Source organism: Sinohyriopsis cumingii, chromosome 17 (genome assembly GCF_028554795.1).
Source record: "Sinohyriopsis cumingii isolate HCF-2022 chromosome 17, ASM2855479v2, whole genome shotgun sequence".
Taxonomy (NCBI): Eukaryota; Metazoa; Mollusca; class Bivalvia; order Unionida; family Unionidae; genus Sinohyriopsis; species Sinohyriopsis cumingii.
In genome coordinates this window covers 899,740-918,728 of record NC_142977.1, presented here as the reverse complement: position 1 = coordinate 918,728, position 18,989 = coordinate 899,740, and the positions used below count along the sequence as shown (strand labels likewise).

General features: G+C 35.2%; 1 protein-coding gene across 3 annotated transcripts in view; it reads right to left on the bottom strand.

Moving 5' to 3' along the window:
- LOC149777632 (uncharacterized) overlaps positions 1-18,989 on the bottom strand; it is a 96,647-nt gene that overhangs the window by 22,379 nt on the left and 55,279 nt on the right. For 2 of the 3 annotated variants that reach the window (XM_089938687.1, XM_089938686.1), the window contains exons 2-5: positions 18,205-18,489; positions 14,362-14,517; positions 4,413-4,531; positions 456-547 (exon numbers count right to left, since the gene is read on the bottom strand). In XM_089938687.1, coding sequence (XP_089794813.1) covers positions 456-547; positions 4,413-4,531; positions 14,362-14,517; positions 18,205-18,481 — 644 coding nt within the window. In that variant the 5' untranslated portion in view covers positions 18,482-18,489. The remainder of the gene's footprint in view (positions 1-455; positions 548-4,412; positions 4,532-14,361; positions 14,518-18,204; positions 18,490-18,989) is intronic. The other variant, XM_089938688.1, reaches the window with a different exon arrangement.

The following is an 18,989-nucleotide window of genomic DNA, read 5'->3' as shown; positions in this document are numbered from 1 at the left end:
TCTTGTAACTTATGGAAGATGTCTTAAAAATGTGAAATTGACAAGATTGATTGGTGAAGTTTTAAAAAAAGAGTCAAATCTATGTTCGTGTGTTTAGATATTCAGGAAAATGAATAAATTTGAACATTTAAAAAGGGTGTGTGGATTAAAGTAGGCATTCTGAGAAAAACAGCATGAATATGAAAGTCGGTTGCAATGTCACGTCACTTTTGTTCTGAAACTAAATAGTTAAACCATGTTTGAAAGAAACTTCACGGTGCTATAATTGATTTTATTCACCTTTAAAGAATGGCAAATTCCTTGGAAATTGAATATGATGTAAGGTATTGCAATTAAATATGTCTCAATGATCTGGGTCATGGAATATAAATGGTTCATAAATTCTAATAAGACAGGCAGATACAGACAGACAGAAAGACATAGAACCAGAGAAGAGATGAGATATAAAGAATTACTTTGGAATGGGAACAAATAAAGAAGAGCCATCTTGTTGTGGGTTTACATTCATCCCTGAGTGCTGGATTGCTTTCTTCACAGCAGGAATATACTGAAATAAAAGCAGAGCTAGTAGTGGTGGGTGCTCTCTATGATTAAATGGCAAGAACTTTCAGTTGGAATGTCTGGGGAAGATGGGCATTTAGATATGTAAATTTTTTCAATGAAACTGTGGAATGCTAGAAAATCCAATTCAGAGTCTAATATAAATGTGTGCAATAGCTTTTGATGAGATGCAAAATTCCATGTTAACACATTAACCCCTAGTGATGACTTAATGGGGCAGGAGGTAGCAGCCTACTGACGAGCTCTGTAGCGTCATGGTCATGCATGATACACTAAAGTGGGTGGTATTATAGAAAGGTAGATAGATGTAGCTCTACAATGATACCAAATAATCTGGAATATCTAGTTGCACTAAAAAATACTGATAAAAAAAACTCATTTTTTGGACCCGACTTTTTTCTACCCAAAATTTGCCTGTGGTCGGAATCCGATGTTGTGTATGGATTTTAGACATTTTGGTCTCAGATTAAGGCAAACCAGTATGAACTGCAAACAGACAGATGAGCCTTTGCAAAAAGTAGAATAAGATGGGTATTTGGAGTAAAGAGTGGTCTCTATACAAAAATAATGGCTCTGTTTAGAAAAAATAAATTAAAAAAATAAAAAATAAAAAAAAATTTAAATTTTTTTTAAAAAAAATCTCCAACTTTTACCCTCCTGCTCATGTGAGAGTCAAATAGCCAATGAAAAACAATGTTTCTAACACAACTAGGCAGTATGTTATTGAAAGATGACCAGGCATTTGGTGTTTCCTACTCGATTTTCAGGCGAAAATGAGAAAAAGCTCCAGGGGTTAATGTGTTAAAGTTATTCTAGAGTAAGCAGTGTCAGCAGTTTACAATATACTGAAAAGGGCAATAACTCAAACCTGAAAAGACAATACCTAGAAGAAACATCTAATTATGTACAATGATTGAAGCATCATGCTGGATATAGGCAACATCTCATGTGAAGATACAAAATTAAGTAAAGGGCCATAACTCCCACAAAAGGAAGGTCTAGGTTCATGAGCAAAGCAAACACCAAACATCATCAATATATGTTGAATGGTTCTTGACATATGCTAGTTACATGGATTTGCAGAAGTGGATATGTAATATTGATAAAAAGGGCACAAACTCTCTCAAAGTGGGACTTTAAAAGAAAGAACAAAACCCAAAAAATGCACAGATACATTTAACAATTTGCCCACCTAATGGCATTCAGTTCTGTGTGAGTTGTAGACAATTTGCCCACCTAATGGCATTCAATTCTGTGTGTGAGTTGTAGACAATTTGCCCACCTAATAGCATTCAATTCTGTGTGTGGGTTGTAGAAAATAAGCCCTACTAATGGCATTCAATTCTGTGTGTGGGTTGTAGGCAATTAGCCCACCTAACGGCATTCAATTCTATGCATGGATTGAAGACGATCAGCCCACCTATCAGCATTCAATTCTGTGTGTGGGTTAAAGACAATTAGCCCACCTAACGGCATTCTGTTATCTCCTGTTATATACAGAACCATCTGACAAAAATACATATTTTCCCTGCACCCATTTATTTATTTTGCTTCCATTTACATTATTTATGAAGTTGTGGATTTTCCTACATCACATGTAATGTTTTAAATTATTTGACTATTTATAGATCATTTGCCATCTAAGATGGGATTTGCTGTCCAAGTTATATGCATAACAAAATTAGTTTTTAAACAAAATATGGTTAATTAACATACATTATTGTTTCACATGTGTATACCTGACTATTGATAATGGCAAATAGCTTAGATCTGATTAAATACTAAAATGTTTTCAGAATTTTTAAGTAGGAAAAAATTAATTTCGTTATGTTCCACAGATAACAGTGTCCAATTATGTACATTTGTTATATGTCAAGTTACTCCTTTATGTCAAGTTTCACAGACAGTTCCAGATCAAAAGGCTGTGAAATGAAATATCCTGTATTATTATGCTTGTATGTGCCAATATTCACTTGTAACTGTACAAAAAGAGGACACCAAATTATATGCGCAACCTTTACAATGTGTTGTTTTTCTTGTCATGTTTATGTCAAAAATATGAATCGCTGTGGCCAGTTTTAAAAATATTTATTAAATATAAGCTCAAATGTATGCAACCAGTGCTGTTTACAAATATTCAAATTCTGGCATACATGTAACATTTTTAGGACCCATGATTTCAGCCAATCACAGTTGTAATGAACCATTTAAATTAACCAGGGGTTAATGAGTTAATGGGTGCATTTTAATGACATCACTAAATCTGAATATTCCTTGCATATTCAATCACTTGTGCATCGACGTTGCATATAAATTACAAAATTAGCCATTCCATGACAATTTGTAAAAAATTTCCAAAACCCTTGTTAACTCATTAATCCCTGGAGCCTTGTTTACACTTCAGGAGGTAGCAGCCTACTTCCGAGCTCTGTAGTGTCATTGTCATTTAAGATATACACTAAAGTGGGTGGTATTATAGAAAGGTAGACAGATGTAGCTCTACAATGACACCAAATAATCTGGACTTTCTAGCTGCACTACAAAATACAGAGGGAAAATCATAATTTTTTGGACCCGACTTCTTTCAACCAAAAATCTGTCCATGGTCAAAATCCATTTTTGTGTCAGGATTTTAGACTTTGTTTTCAGATCTCAGGCAAACTGGTCTGAACTGCACAAAGACTGGTGAACCTTAGCAAAAAGTAAGTTAAGATGGGCATTTGGAATAAAGAGTGGTCTGGATATGAAAATGATGCAAAAAGACAACAACCAAAAATGAACTCCAATTTTTACCCTTCTGCTCATGCGCGAATGAAATAGGCAATGAAAAACGACTTTTCTAACACAACTAGGAATTAGATTAACCAGAAATCTCTTGGAAGTCAATGTATTAGGATGTATTCAGAGCCCCCAAAATGTGTTTCCTACTCACATATCAGGCAAAAATGACAAAAACCTCTAGGGGTTAATGAGTTAACATTTCCTGTAATAGTTCCGACTTTTCAGAATAAAACACTATATTATTAATATGATGAATCTGTGAGGCAAATTTTCAAATTAAAGTAACCCCACCTGTTTTCTTGGAAATATGTCATACAGTTGCTATAAATAGAAAATAAGAAAATTACATGAACATATGTTGTTGTTGTTGTTGTTGTGGGGTTTAACGCCATTTTTCAGCACATGATAGGCTATACATGGCGGCCAGTATTAATGGTGGAGGAAGAACCTGGGAAAACCCCAGAAAGAACCACCAACCCACGAGAAGCTATTGGCAAGCTTTCTCACATATCACATTGGCTGAATCTTAGACTCGAATTGCCGCAGACAGAGGTGAGATGGCAGTGATCCGTAATGAAGAGCGCCTTAGACCACTCGGCCACTTGGGGCCCCATGATGAACAAATGTATACTTATGTTATTCTTATACAGCAATCTTAATTTTTAGAATATTCTGAAATTTTGAATGGACCAGAAAAACATAATCCATATTCAAGTGAGCATAAGACATAATTAGGCAGTAAGGGGCTTAATGATTATGCCAAAAGCATAATGGTTGGCATGTATGCAAACAATATAGACACTGATGTTCCATCACATAATGTGCCAGCTGATCAGGTTCTATGCTGTTTGTTCCACTTATTGGTCCTTAAAACATCATAGATGGGGATCTGCTAGACAGGTGCATTATATATATATATATATATATATATATATATATATATATATATATATATATATATATATATATATATATGTATGTATGTATGTATGTATGTATATATAATTTGGGAGAGTGTCTCATGCAGGTATTTAACACTATAAAATTAACTGCAGATTCATTTCACTCACTTGAGGTGAAGAAGCCATGTTGATTATGACAAGTTGTGGGTTTTTCTGGCCAATCTGAGCTAACTGATTCAGTGGGAATTTTCCATCTTCAGTCTCAACCACTAAGCTGTCAAAAATTCCTGGAAAAATATAATTTAATTACTAACTTTACATACATTCACTCTAGAATACTTATTCTCAAGTACTTTGCTATCAGGCAAAAAGAAATGATATAACACATACAAAATTTGAAATTTATTAGCATTAAAAGCCAGGTAGTTATGTAAAAAAATCAACTCAATTAGTTATTTGTGAACTAGCATATCAAGGATGAAGTAAGCAAGTTTTATCTTTTAGCAAATATTTATTATTTTGCATTTCAAAGAGTAAAACCACTCTATAAACAAACCAATAGATTTCTGAGAATTTTGCTGCACATAATATGTCCTATGATACATTTTAAACCACCAAACACATGTTCCATGATATGAATACTTTAAATCACCAAACACATGTCCCAAGATATGAATACTTTAAATCACCAAATACATGTCCCAAGATATGAATACTTTAAATCACCAAATACATGTCCCATGATATGAATACTTTAAATCACCAAATACATGTCCCATGATACGAATACTTTAAATCACCAAACACGTCCCAAGATATGAATACTTTAAATCACCAAATGCATGTCCCATGATATGAATACTTTAAATCACCAAATGCATGTCCCAAGATATGAATACTTTAAATCACCAAACATGTCCCAAGATATGAATACTTTAAATCACCAAATGCATGTCCCATGATATGAATACTTTAAATCACCAAATACATGTCCCAAGATATGAATACTTTAAATCACCAAACATGTCCCAAGATATGAATACTTTAAATCACCAAATACATGTCCCAAGATATGAATACTTTAAATCACCAAACATGTCCCAAGATATGAATACTTTAAATCACCAAATGCATGTCCCATGATATGAATACTTTAAATCACCAAATGCATGTCCCAAGATATGAATACTTTAAATCACCAAACATGTCCCAAGATATGAATACTTTAAATCACCAAATGCATGTCCCATGATATGAATACTTTAAATCACCAAATACATGTCCCAAGATATGAATACTTTAAATCACCAAATACATGTCCCAAGATATGAATACTTTAAATCACCAAATACATGTCCCAAGATATGAATACTTTAAATCACCAAATACATGTCCCAAGATATGAATACTTTAAATCACCAAATACATGTCCCAAGATATGAATACTTTAAATCACCAAATACATGTCCCAAGATATGAATACTTTAAATCACCAAATACATGTCCCAAGATATGAATACTTTAAATCACCAAACACGTCCCAAGATATGAATACTTTAAATCACCAAATACATGTCCCAAGATATGAATACTTTAAATCACCAAATACATGTCCCAAGATATGAATACTTTAAATCACCAAATACATGTCCCAAGATATGAATACTTTAAATCACCAAATACATGTCCCAAGATATGAATACTTTAAATCACCAAATACATGTCCCAAGATATGAATACTTTAAATCACCAAATACATGTCCCAAGATATGAATACTTTAAATCACCAAACATGTCCCAAGATATGAATACTTTAAATCACCAAATACATGTCCCAAGATATGAATACTTTAAATCACCAAATACATGTCCCAAGATATGAATACTTTAAATCACCAAATGCATGTCCCATGATATGAATACTTTAATTACCAAATTTTTATCCAAGATATGAATACTTTAATTATCAAATTTACCCAAATTATGAATACTTTAAATCACCAAATGTGTGTCCTAGATATGAAAGCTTTAAATCACAAAAAGTTAACATGGATAAATTTGTTTAAAATTTAGCTAGGAAACCAGCTTACACTAAAATCTTGTGTTGGTAAAATTATGTACAGTATAATGTAGGACAGACTGCTGAGCAAGTTTATAAACCATGGCAACATATCAACAGCCAGGAGTACCATGTTATTTTAGGGGTGTAACATCAACAGCCAGGATTACCATGTTATTTTAGGAGTGTAACATCAACAGCCAGGAGTACCATGTTATTTTAGGGGTGTAACATCAACAGCCAGGAGTACCATGTTATTTTAGGGGTGTAAAATCAACAGCCAGGAGTACCATGTTATTTTAGGGGTGTAACATCAACAGTCAGGAGTACCATGTTATTTTAGAGGTGTAACATCAACAGCCAGGTGTTAATAAGTACCATGTTATTTTAGGGGTGTAACATCAACAAGTGAACAGAAGGAATTTATTTTTGATATGCCTGTATATAAAAAATGTATGTTGTGTCTGATTTTACAATCCTTCATAATGGAATAAAGTAACAACACTTCACTTTCTATGTAGACATTGCCCAACATACAACCACATATCATATTTGGGCAGGGTGAAGCTAACACATACATTTTTATTTGCCCTTGTACTCAAAAGAGAACAGGGAAATATTCCTTTTCAGTTATTGAGAAAAACTGGAAATACCCATTGTCACTCACATAGAAAATTAGGAAACATTCACTCTAACTCATACCGGCAAGGACTGGAAAAGTCGGCAAAAATAAAATTGTACCCATACAGATGCTAAACAGACGACCTGATCAAAAGTGGGTTATCTAATGCCATAAAATTACTAGAGAAACTTGTTTTATAAACAATGCTTCTGAAAAAGAAATGAAGTGAATGAGTTTCTGAATTTTACAGGAGTTGTGTTGATATTTGACAAGAACACAAGTGAATACTGTAGTAATAGCTTTATCCCATGCAATATTGTCACTGTCAGTTACCAAATCAATTCACACACAATAACAATTGTGGTACAGAGTTTATTTATAGAGCAAACAGTTACCAAATTAATTCACACACAATAACAACTGTGGTACAGAGTTTATTTATAAATTAAACAGTTACCAAATCAATTCACACACAATAACAATTGTGGTACAGAGTTTATTTATAGAGCAAACAGTTACCAAATTAATTCACACACAATAACAACTGTGGTACAGAGTTTATTTATAAATTAAACAGTTACCAAATCAATTCACACACAATAACAACTGTGGTACAGAGTTTATTTATAGAGCAAACAGTTACCAAATTAATTCACACACAATAACAACTGTGGTACAGAGTTTATTTATAGAGCAAACAGTTACCAAATTAATTCACACACAATAACAATTGTGGTACAGAGTTTATTTATAGAGCAAACAATTACCAAATTAATTCACACACAATAACAATTGTGGTACAGAGTTTATTTATACAGCAAACAATTACCAAATTAATTCACACACAATAACAATTGTGGTACAGAGTTTATTTATACAGCAAACAATTACCAAATTAATTCACACACAATAACAACTGTGGTACAGAGTTTATTTATAAAGCACACAGTTACCAAATTAATTCACACACAATAACAACTGGGGTACAGAGTTTACTTATAAAGCAAACAGTTAACAGGTGCTTACTTGCACCACATAAACAATATAACTTCAGTGTCTTATCGCATCTTCAGACTGACTTATGGTCATCCAAAAAATAAAAATTGTCAAAATCCAAAATAAGCTGGTCCCTTAGTGAACAAACAAATTATTATTCATTTGTTTTGAACAAGGAGAAATAAATGGTATGAAAATAAAAAGCTCATTTTTGATCATTCAGTGCAAATGGGCAGTAGCAGAAAGACAGGTAATTCAATGCAAATGGGCAGTAGCAGAAAGACAGGTACTTCAATGCAAATGAGAAGTAGCAGAAAGACAGGTACTTCAATGCAAATGAGAAGTAGCAGAAAGACAGGTACTTCAATTTGTAATTGTTAATGCAAATGGGCAGTAGCAGAAAGAGAGGTACTTGAATGCAAATGGGCAGTAGCAGAAAGACAGGTACTTGAATGCAAATGGGCAGTAGCAGAAAGACAGGTACTTCAATGTAAATGGGCAGTAGCAGAAAGACAGGTACTTCAATGCAAATGGGCAGTAGCAGAAAGACAGGTACTTCAATGCAAATGAGAAGTAGCAGAAAGACAGGTACTTCAATGCAAATGAGAAGTAGCAGAAAGACAGGTACTTCAATTTGTAATTGTTAATGCAAATGGGCAGTAGCAGAAAGACAGGTACTTGAATGCAAATGGGCAGTAGCAGAAAGACAGGTACTTGAATGCAAATGGGCAGTAGCAGAAAGACAGGTACTTCAATGCAAATGGGCAGTAGCAGAAAGACAGGTACTTCAATGCAAATGGGCAGTAGCAGAAAGACAGGTACTTCAATGCAAATGAGAAGTAGCAGAAAGACAGGTACTTCAATTTGTATTGTTAATGCAAATGGGCAGTAGCAGAAAGACAGGTACTTGAATGCAAATGGGAAGTAGCAGAAAGTCAGGTACTTCAATGCAAATGAGAAGTAGCAGAAAGACAGGTACTTCAATGCAAATGGGAAGTAGCAGAAAGTCAGGTACTTCAATGCAAATGAGAAGTAGCAGAAAGACAGGTACTTCAATTTGTATTGTTAATGCAAATGGGCAGTAGCAGAAAGACAGGTACTTGAATGCAAATGGGCAGTAGCAGAAAGACAGGTACTTCAATGCAAATGGGAAGTAGCAGAAAGTCAGGTACTTCAATGCAAATGAGAAGTAGCAGAAAGACAGGTACTTCAATGCAAATGGGAAGTAGCAGAAAGTCAGGTACTTCAATGCAAATGAGAAGTAGCAGAAAGACAGGTACTTCAATTTGCATTGTTAATGCAAATGGGAAGTAGCAGAAAGTCAGGTACTTCAATGCAAATGAGAAGTAGCAGAAAGACAGGTACTTCAATGTAAATGGGCAGTAGCAGAAAGACAGGTACTTGAATGCAAATGGGCAGTAGCAGAAAGACAGGTACTTGAATGCAAATGGGCAGTAGCAGAAAGACAGGTACTTGAATGCAAATGGGCAGTAGCAGAAAGACAGGTACTTGAATGCAAATGGGCAGTAGCAGAAAGACAGGTACTTCAATGCAAATGGGCAGTAGCAGAAAGACGGGTACTTCAATGCAAATGAGAAGTAGCAGAAAGACAGGTACTTCAATGCAAATGGGCAGTAGAAGAAAGACAGGTACTTCAATGCAAATGGGCAGTAGCAGAAAGACAGGTACTTCAATGCAAATGGGCAGTAGAAGAAAGACAGGTACTTCAATGCGAATGGGCAGTAGCAGAAAGACGGGTACTTGAATGCAAATGGGCAGTAGCAGAAAGACAGGTACTTCAATGCAAATGGGAAGTAGCAGAAAGTCAGGTACTTCAATGCAAATGGGCAGTAGAAGAAAGACAGGTACTTCAATGCAAATGGGCAGTAGAAGAAAGACAGGTACTTCAATGCAAATGGGCTGTAGAAGAAAGACAGGTACTTCAATGCAAATGGGCAGTAGCAGAAAGACGGGTACTTCAATGCAAATGGGCAGTAGCAGAAAGACAGGTACTTTAATGCAAATGGGCAGTAGCAGAAAGACAGGTACTTCAATTTGCATTGTTAATGCAAATGGGCACTAGCAGAAAGACAGGTACTTCAATGCAAATGGGCAGTAGCAGAAAGACAGCTACTTCAATTAGTATTGTGTAGCAGAAAGACATGTACTTCAATTTGTATTGTTCTGACCACAGAAAGTTAGTCACACACAAGCAGAATGAGATTCAGTTCATTTACTGGCTGGCTTGAAACAGTGTTTTTAGTCACAAGGCACTCACAGTCACTAATTGGCTGGCTTCAAACAATATTTTTAGTCACAAGGCACTCACAGTCACTAACTGGCTGGCTTCAAACAGTGTTTTTAGTCACAAGGCACTCACAGTCACTAATTGGCTGGCTTCAAACAGTGTTTTTAGTCACAAGGCACTCACAGTCACTAATTGGCTGGCTTCAAACAATATTTTTAGTCACAAGGCACTCACAGTCACTAATTGGCTGGCTTCAAACAATATTTTTAGTCACAAGGCACTCACAGTCACTAATTGGCTGGCTTCAAACAATATTTTTAGTCACAAGGCACTCACAGTCACTAATTGGCTGGCTTCAAACAGTGTTTTTAGTCACAAGTCACTCACAGTCACTAATTGGCTGGCTTCAAACAGTGTTTTTAGTCACAAGGCACTCACAGTCACTAATTGGCTGGCTTCAAACAGTGTTTTTAGTCACAAGGCACTCACAGTCACTAATTGGCTGGCTTCAAACAATATTTTTAGTCACAAGGCACTCACAGTCACTAATTGGCTGGCTTCAAACAATATTTTTAGTCACAAGGCACTCACAGTCACTAATTGGCTGGCTTTAAACTGTTTTTAGTCACAAGTCACTCACAGTCTCTAATTGGCTGGCTTCAAACAATATTTTTAGTCACAAGGCACTCACAGTCACTAATTGGCTGGCTTCAAACAATATTTTTAGTCACAAGGCACTCACAGTCACTAATTGGCTGGCTTCAAACAGTGTTTTTAGTCACAAGTCGCTCACAGTCACTAATTGGCTGCACATGACCAACTGCAGGCCCACTACACAATACAATTTAAAGTATCTGTCTTTCTGCTTGTATGTGTAAATTTGCATTGAATCACATGGTCTCATATCAAGTCATCAGATATGAAATGTACTTGTAACTGATATTGAAATCGCATAATGCGTCAGCAAATCAGGGTCTATGACCTTTGCTCTGCTGAAAACTCATAGCAAACTATAAAGACCAAGATCTGCTGGCATTATACAACAACAGACATGGGTTTATGCAATTTCCAGCTGGACTCTTATAAGTGGGTACATTTTGCATGCCTACAGACTGTGCTGAAATTGACTTTAATGAATCAGATCAAACTGCTAACATGACAAATAAATACAAAGATTCCTTTCACCAGCATGATGTTTTCTACTGGAAAGGTTTGTCCTTGTACTAGGAAAAAAATTAAACTTTTGGTATTTGTGCACCAACAAATTGTAAAATGGCATTTTATGTCTTGAAAGTTAACTGTCAACATCATACTCTGTCAAAGACAGATCTGTTCTTTCCATGCAATTGTAATGCCATAGGGCTAACTTTGATCAGTGATTGACAGCAGCACAGCACCAGAAGAAGAGTCGGCTTATCTCTTTGATGGATTCAGGTGTTCCTAGTCTGTTAAAATTAACAGCTTACAATTAAGGCTGGAGTTCCTATGGTTATCAGGGTTCCCAACAGACATATAATTCTTAGCAGTGAATAGTGAGATATGCGCCTCTTCTTTCATTCAACTGTCACACAATGGCTCATCATAATTAATCACAATGGTTTAAGGATAATTTCTTTCCCGTCTCAGTCTCAGAAAGGACCTGACAGTGTTGGCTTAAAGATAATTTCTTTCCTGTCTCAGTCTCAGAAACGACTTGCCTGTGAGGGTTTAAGGATAATTTCTTTCCTGTTTTAGTCTTAGAAGTGACCTGCCAGTGATTGAAGATAATTCCAAACCACAGACTCCAAAGAAACAGAAAGTTGGTATCAATTGTGAGAAGGAGAATAAGGTGTAAGAAATCATTAACATCAGTTACAAAGTACTCTACGATTGAGTGTTTCCCTTAATTTAACACAAGTAAAGAAATCATCTTGCTATGAATTAGAAGAGATCATAACTCATAAACAAGTGACTCTTGAGATTTCAGTTTTGACTCTTGAGATTTTGGGGTCAAGGGTCAAATGTCTGTTTAGCTTTTTAAATCTATTGAGAACCCTGTTTATTAAATTACCAAAACATAGTATTGGATTATTGGATTATTGCTGCAACTCAGCAAGTGAAGCAGCCCTGTTTTATCAAGCACAGTTGCTGTCAAAACAAATCCTGAAGCCATCAAAAAGATAAGCTGACTCCTTCTGGTGCTGTTTTGTGAGACTAATTGCTAGGGCACAAAGCAAGGAAAACTAAGGCACCCATATTCTTGCTTCAATGATGTTAATCCAAATTTTATTCAAAATTAAATTAGTAACCACAATTATCTGCTGAGGAAAGTTGTTAATTGTGTATGTGGATTAAGCTGGTGCCTGACACTGACAATAGTAGAATGGGATTATATACTGACACTGACAAAAGTAGAATGGGATTATGTACTGATGCTGACAATAGTAGAATGGGATTATGTACTGACACTGACAATAGTAGAATGGGATTATTTACTGACACTGACAAGAGTAGAATGGGATTATGTACTGACACTGACAATAGTAGAGTGGGATTATTTACTGACACTGACAATAGTAGAATGGGATTATGTACTGACACTGACAATAGTAGAATGGGATTATGTACTGACACTTACAATAGTAGAATGGGATTATCTACTGACACAGACAATAGTAGAATGGGATTATCTACTGACACTGACAATAGTAGAATGGGATTATGTACTGACACTGACAATAGTAGAATGGGATTATGTAAACACATTCATTTAATTTCCTTTCTTTAAAGTATTACTCAAAATATAATTTCACCTACTTTGCGCAATGATGAACCATGCATTTATGACAGTGGCTGATTAGCATTTGTAACAGTAAAAGTCGGCCTCATGCTGTCTTTTTCCATTCTTGCCAATACGAAGTACTGGTAGTTACACAATCCCTGAATTAATTAAAACTTACTCAGTGGGGCAATATTTCCATGCCATAAAATATTCTTTATGTTCGTTATTTCAAGAATTTAAAATTATAACTTTAAAATTGCTGGTCAAGGCCAAGAGAAAAGCAACTTTACAAATAAGAACTAATCTTTCCAATGGAAAATGAACAAACCACTCCGCTGATCATGTGCTCAGGCCCACACAATTATCTCCCCTGTCAAACTTACCAGGCTGGGTAAGTTGGCAAGCTTGTTACACTGCATGCTGCCTTTAATAACTCGTAAAACTATTCTGCTGTGAATGTATAGTCTTATTTCGTAAAATTATAAAAACTATTTATACCATCAAATCAAAAGTGAGACTTCCAATCTCACAAATATTTAGTTCAAAATGTCTGTTGAAGCATCAGTTATGATCAACTCCGAACGGGAAATTACTGCTTATGTTAAAAATGTTTCTAAAATTTTTTTCTCTCTTCCTGAAATGAATACCAGCAGCTAGTAACATGATGCTGATTGTTCCAAATACAAGTACTCCTTTTCATTAGAAGGTAGCATAAACTGAACAAAGGGCATACAAATGTTTACAGTTCGTGTATCTGAATACGAGGAGACTGAAACAATACTGAAAATATGGAAAAGTAGTTTACCGCTATGAATATGATGGATTTATTGGTGTGTTACCTGTGGATGGATTTATTGGTGTGTTACCTGTGGATGGATTTACTGGTGTATTACCTGTGGATGGATTTATTGGTGTGTTACCTGTGGATGGATTTATTGGTGTGTTACCTGTGGATGGATTTACTGGTGTATTACCTGTGGATGGATTTATTGGTGTGTTACCTGTGGATGGATTTATTGTTGCATTATCTGTGGATGGATTTATTGGTGTGTTACCTGTGGATGGACTTATTGGTGTGTTACCTGTGGATGGATTTATTGGTGTTACCTGTGGATGGATTTATTGTTGCATTACCTGTGGATGGATTTATTGGTGTGTTACCTGTGGATGGATTAATTGGTGTGTTACCTGTGGATGGATTTATTGCTGCATTACTTGTGTGGATGGATTTATTGCTGCATTACCTGTGGATGGATTTATTGGTGTGTTACCTGTGGATGGATTTATTGGTGTGTTACCTGTGGATGGACTTATTGGTGTGTTACCTGTGGATGGATTTATTGGTGTTACCTGTGGATGGATTTATTGGTGTGTTACCTGTGGATGGATTTATTGGTGTGTTACCTGTGGATGGATTTATTGGTGTGTTACCTGTTGATGTGCGGAGTGACATATTCTTTATGTAGTTCTCCTTTAAGTGGTCCAACACCTGCTGAAGTTGAGCTTTCATTTTATCTGGATCTATAATCCCATCTATCTCTTCATTTGTCAGCTCCATTGTTGGGGACTTCCCCTTGGACTTTCCTGCTGAGTAAAAAAATATGCTTATTGTTTGATCTCTGGATCAACACATAGTGACAGAGTTATTGTTTGATCTCTGGATCGACACATAGTGACAGAGTTATTATTTGATCTCTGGATCAACACATAGTGACATAGTTATTGTTTGATCTCTGGATCAACACGTTGTGACATAGTAATATTTTACTCTCAATCTAAGATTTTGCTGTTGTGTACAATGTAGAAACAGATACAGTACAGCCTGTCTTGAGAGGCCAATTCCCTCTGCCAACAAAAACTGATCTTTCTAGTAGTATCTCACTGCAGGTATTGCTAGTTTTTAGATGAAATGTGACTGGGTTGCAGAAGGAAATACCCATAATTACTGTACATGAATGGTATTATTTTTTTCAAGTTTTTTGTACATATATTACATGCATTCAATGCAAAATACTATTTTATGGCCAAAACAATATATACATCTGTCATAAAACATTCACATTTATATTTGTGAAGGACATAATGACCATAGCAATTCTGAGCAGGACTTGGGTAAACAAGAAATTTATATGAACCAATTAAATCCAATGACAGAATTAAATAATCCATAAATAATAAATTTATTCAGAGACCAGAGCCAACAGCTTAATTCATAAATTGGATTAACCTGATAAAGAAATACTGTAACTGAGTTGCTATGGTGATGTGTGGGTTTTAATAAATTTAACAGGAGTAAAGAATTAAGTAATGGGAACCTATACAGTGGCTACAAAATGAATACATCCAGAAAATGCTATAAAATTATCAAGAGACAGAGACATCATTGCATATCTTACCATTGCAAATCATGTACCAACATGCTGCAGACAAAGCTGGGTGAGAAGTAATCATATTATGACATTATCAGCACTGTGATAGGTTTTATTAACAGAAAAACAATGAATTTAATGATGTGTTCTCAAGTCTGGATTACAGTCAGTAGCATAGGATGGTACCTGCAGATTTATAAAAGCCAAAAACCATATCCAACTCCTTGTTCTTTGGGGGGGTGGGGGTTATGCATCAAGAACCGGCAATCTGCCTGCAGGCCTTCCTCAGTGATGGTCGATACAAAGGAATAAATAACAGGTAATCTTAAGGGAATCACTGTACAGGTAAATATAACTAGTAATCTTAAGGGCATCACTGTACAGGTAAATATAACTAGTAATCTTAAGGGAATCACTCTACAGGTAAATATATCTAGTAATCTTAAGGGAAACTCTCTACAGGTAAATATAACTAGTAATCTTAAGGGAAACTCTACAGGTAAATATAACTAGCAATCTTAAGGGCATCACTTGTACAGGTAAATATAACTAGTAATCTTAAGGACATCACTGTACAGGTAAATATAACTAGTAATCTTAAGGGAATCACTCTACAGGTAAATATAACTAGCAATCTTAAGGGCATCACATGTACAGGTAAATATAACTAGTAGTCTTAAGGGCATCACTGTACAGGTAAATATAACAAGTAATCTTCAGGGCATCACTGTACAGGTAAATATAACAAGCAATCTTAAGGGCATCACTGTACAGGTAAATATAACTAGCAATCTTAAGGGCACCACTTGTACAGGTAAATATAACTAGCAATCTTAAGGGCATCACTGTACAGGTAAAGATAACTAGCAATCTTAAGGGCATCACTTGTACAGGTAAATATAACTAGTAATCTTCAGGGCATCACTTGTACAGGTAAATATAACTAGCAATCTTAAGGACATCACTGTACAGGTAAATATAACTAGTAATCTTCAGGGCATCACTTGTACAGGTAAATATAACTAGCAATCTTAAGGACATCACTGTACAGGTAAATATAACTAGTAATCTTCAGGGCATCACTTGTACAGGTAAATATAACTAGCAATCTTAAGGACATCACTGTACAGGTAAATATAACTAGCAATCTTAAGGGCATCACTTGTACAGGTAAATATAACTAGTAATCGTAAGGACATCACTGTACAGGTAAATATAACTAGTAATCTTAAGGACATCACTGTACAGGTCAATATAACTAGTAATCTTAAGGGCATCACTTGTACAGGTCAATATAACTAGCAATCTTAAGGGCATCACTTGTACAGGTAAATATAACTAGCAATCTTAAGGGCACCACTTGTACAGGTAAATATAACTAGCAATCTTAAGGGCATCACTGTACAGGTAAATATAACTAGCAATCTTAAGGGCATCACTTGTACAGGTAAATATAACTAGCAATCTTAAGGGAATCACTGTACAGGTAAATATAACTAGTAATCTTAAGGGCATCACTTGTACAGGTAAATATAACTAGCAATCTTAAGGGCATCACTTGTACAGGTAAATATAATTAGCAATCTTAAGGGCATCACTTGTACAGGTAAATATAACTAGCAATCTTAAGGGCATCACTGTACAGGTAAATATAACTAGCAATCTTAAGGGCATCACTTGTACAGGTAAATATAACTAGCAATCTTAAGGGCATCACTTGTACAGGTAAATATAACTAGCAATCTTAAGGGCATCACTGTACAGGTAAATATAACTAGCAATCTTAAGGACATCACTGTACAGGTAAATATAAGTAGCAATCTTAAGGGCATCACTTGTACAGGTAAATATAACTAGCAATCTTAAGGGCATCACTTGTACAGGTAAATATAACTAGCAATCTTAAGGGCATCACTGTACAGGTAAATATAACTAGCAATCTTAAGGGCATCACTTGTACAGGTAAATATAACTAGTAGTCTTAAGGGCATCACTGTACAGGTAAACATAACTAGTAATCTTCAGGGCATCACTGTACAGGTAAATATAACTAGTAATCTTAAGGGAATCACTTTACAGGTAAATATATCTAGTAATCTTAAGGGAAACTCTCTACAGGTAAATATAACTAATACAATAAGGGAATCACTCTACAGGTAAATATAACTAGCAATCTTAAGGGCATCACTTGTACAGGTAAATATAACTAGTTGTCTTAAGGGCATCACTGTACAGGTAAACATAACTAGTAATCTTCAGGGCATCACTTGTACAGGTAAATATAACTAGTAGTCTTAAGGGCATCACTGTACAGGTAAATATAACTAGTAATCTTAAGGGAATCACTTTACAGGTAAATATATCTAGTAATCTTAAGGGAAACTCTCTACAGGTAAATATAACTAATACAATAAGGGAATCACTCTACAGGTAAATATAACTAGTAATCTTAAGGGAATCACTCTACAGGTAAATATTACTAGTAATCTTAAGGGCATCACTCTACAGGTAAATATAACTAGTAGTCTTAAGGGCATCACTCTACAGGTAAATATAACTAGTAATCTTAAGGGAATCACTCTGCAGGTAAATATAACTAGCAATCTTAAGGGCATCACTGTACAGGTAAATATAACTAGTAATCTTCAGGGCATCACTGTACAGGTAAATATAACTAGTAATCTTATGGGAAACTCTACAGGTAAATATAACTAGCAATCTTAAGGGCATCACTGTACAGGTAAATATAACTAGTAATCTTCAGGGCATCACTGTACAGGTAAATATATCTAGTAATCTTAAGGGAAACTCTACAGGTAAATATAACCAGTACACTTAAGGGAAACACTCTACAGGTAAATATAACGAGTCCTCTAAGGGGATCATTCTATAGGTAAATATAAACCTTTATCCTTTTTTGATGGCATCCTCATGCTGTAAGACCTCCAAACTGACCATGTGGGATTAAGTCTGGTAGTCTCCCTTTGTAGGAAAAAAATGTAACTTTGAACTGGTATGAAAATCCTCTGCTGGGTAAAGCTGTACTGGGGAATGGCGCTCTTGTTTGCTAAACAAGCTAACGGTGTCCAGGTAGATTTACATCTATGACGTACACAGGATGTGATACGTTGACATAACTTGTAGTGGTGTAACATGCTACTGAAGGTCTGTATGGATGACATTTTGGTACCTAGAGATGGAAAAAAAATGATCCTTATGAAATCTAGGAATGTTAATAAAATGAATAAGCAGCCACTGACATACAAATGATAGCACAATGAGGCAAACATTTTTCTTTTAGTTCCTAAAAAACACATATATATAGGGTAGGAAGGTAGACTAGTTTTATATATACTTAAAATGTTTTTACAGCATGCCATATTTATATCAACAGAACATATGGTATACATTTGTTTGCATGTGCTGAATAAATTGCGCAAGTCTTATTTTGTTTGTTTATTTTTGGTGTTTTTTGAAGACTAAAAACAATAAAAAAATAAAAAATTTAGGGTCAGCAGGAAAAAATAGGGTCAGAAACTATTTTCCTCAATAAATACATGCCTTCCTTGATAAATACATGGCTAGAAGACCAGATCAAATAAAAAGAAATAACATTACCCAAGTACATGTAGCCCCATTAAAATGTGGTAAATTCAACGCATTCAAGATGTAAATTCAAAGTCCCAAATT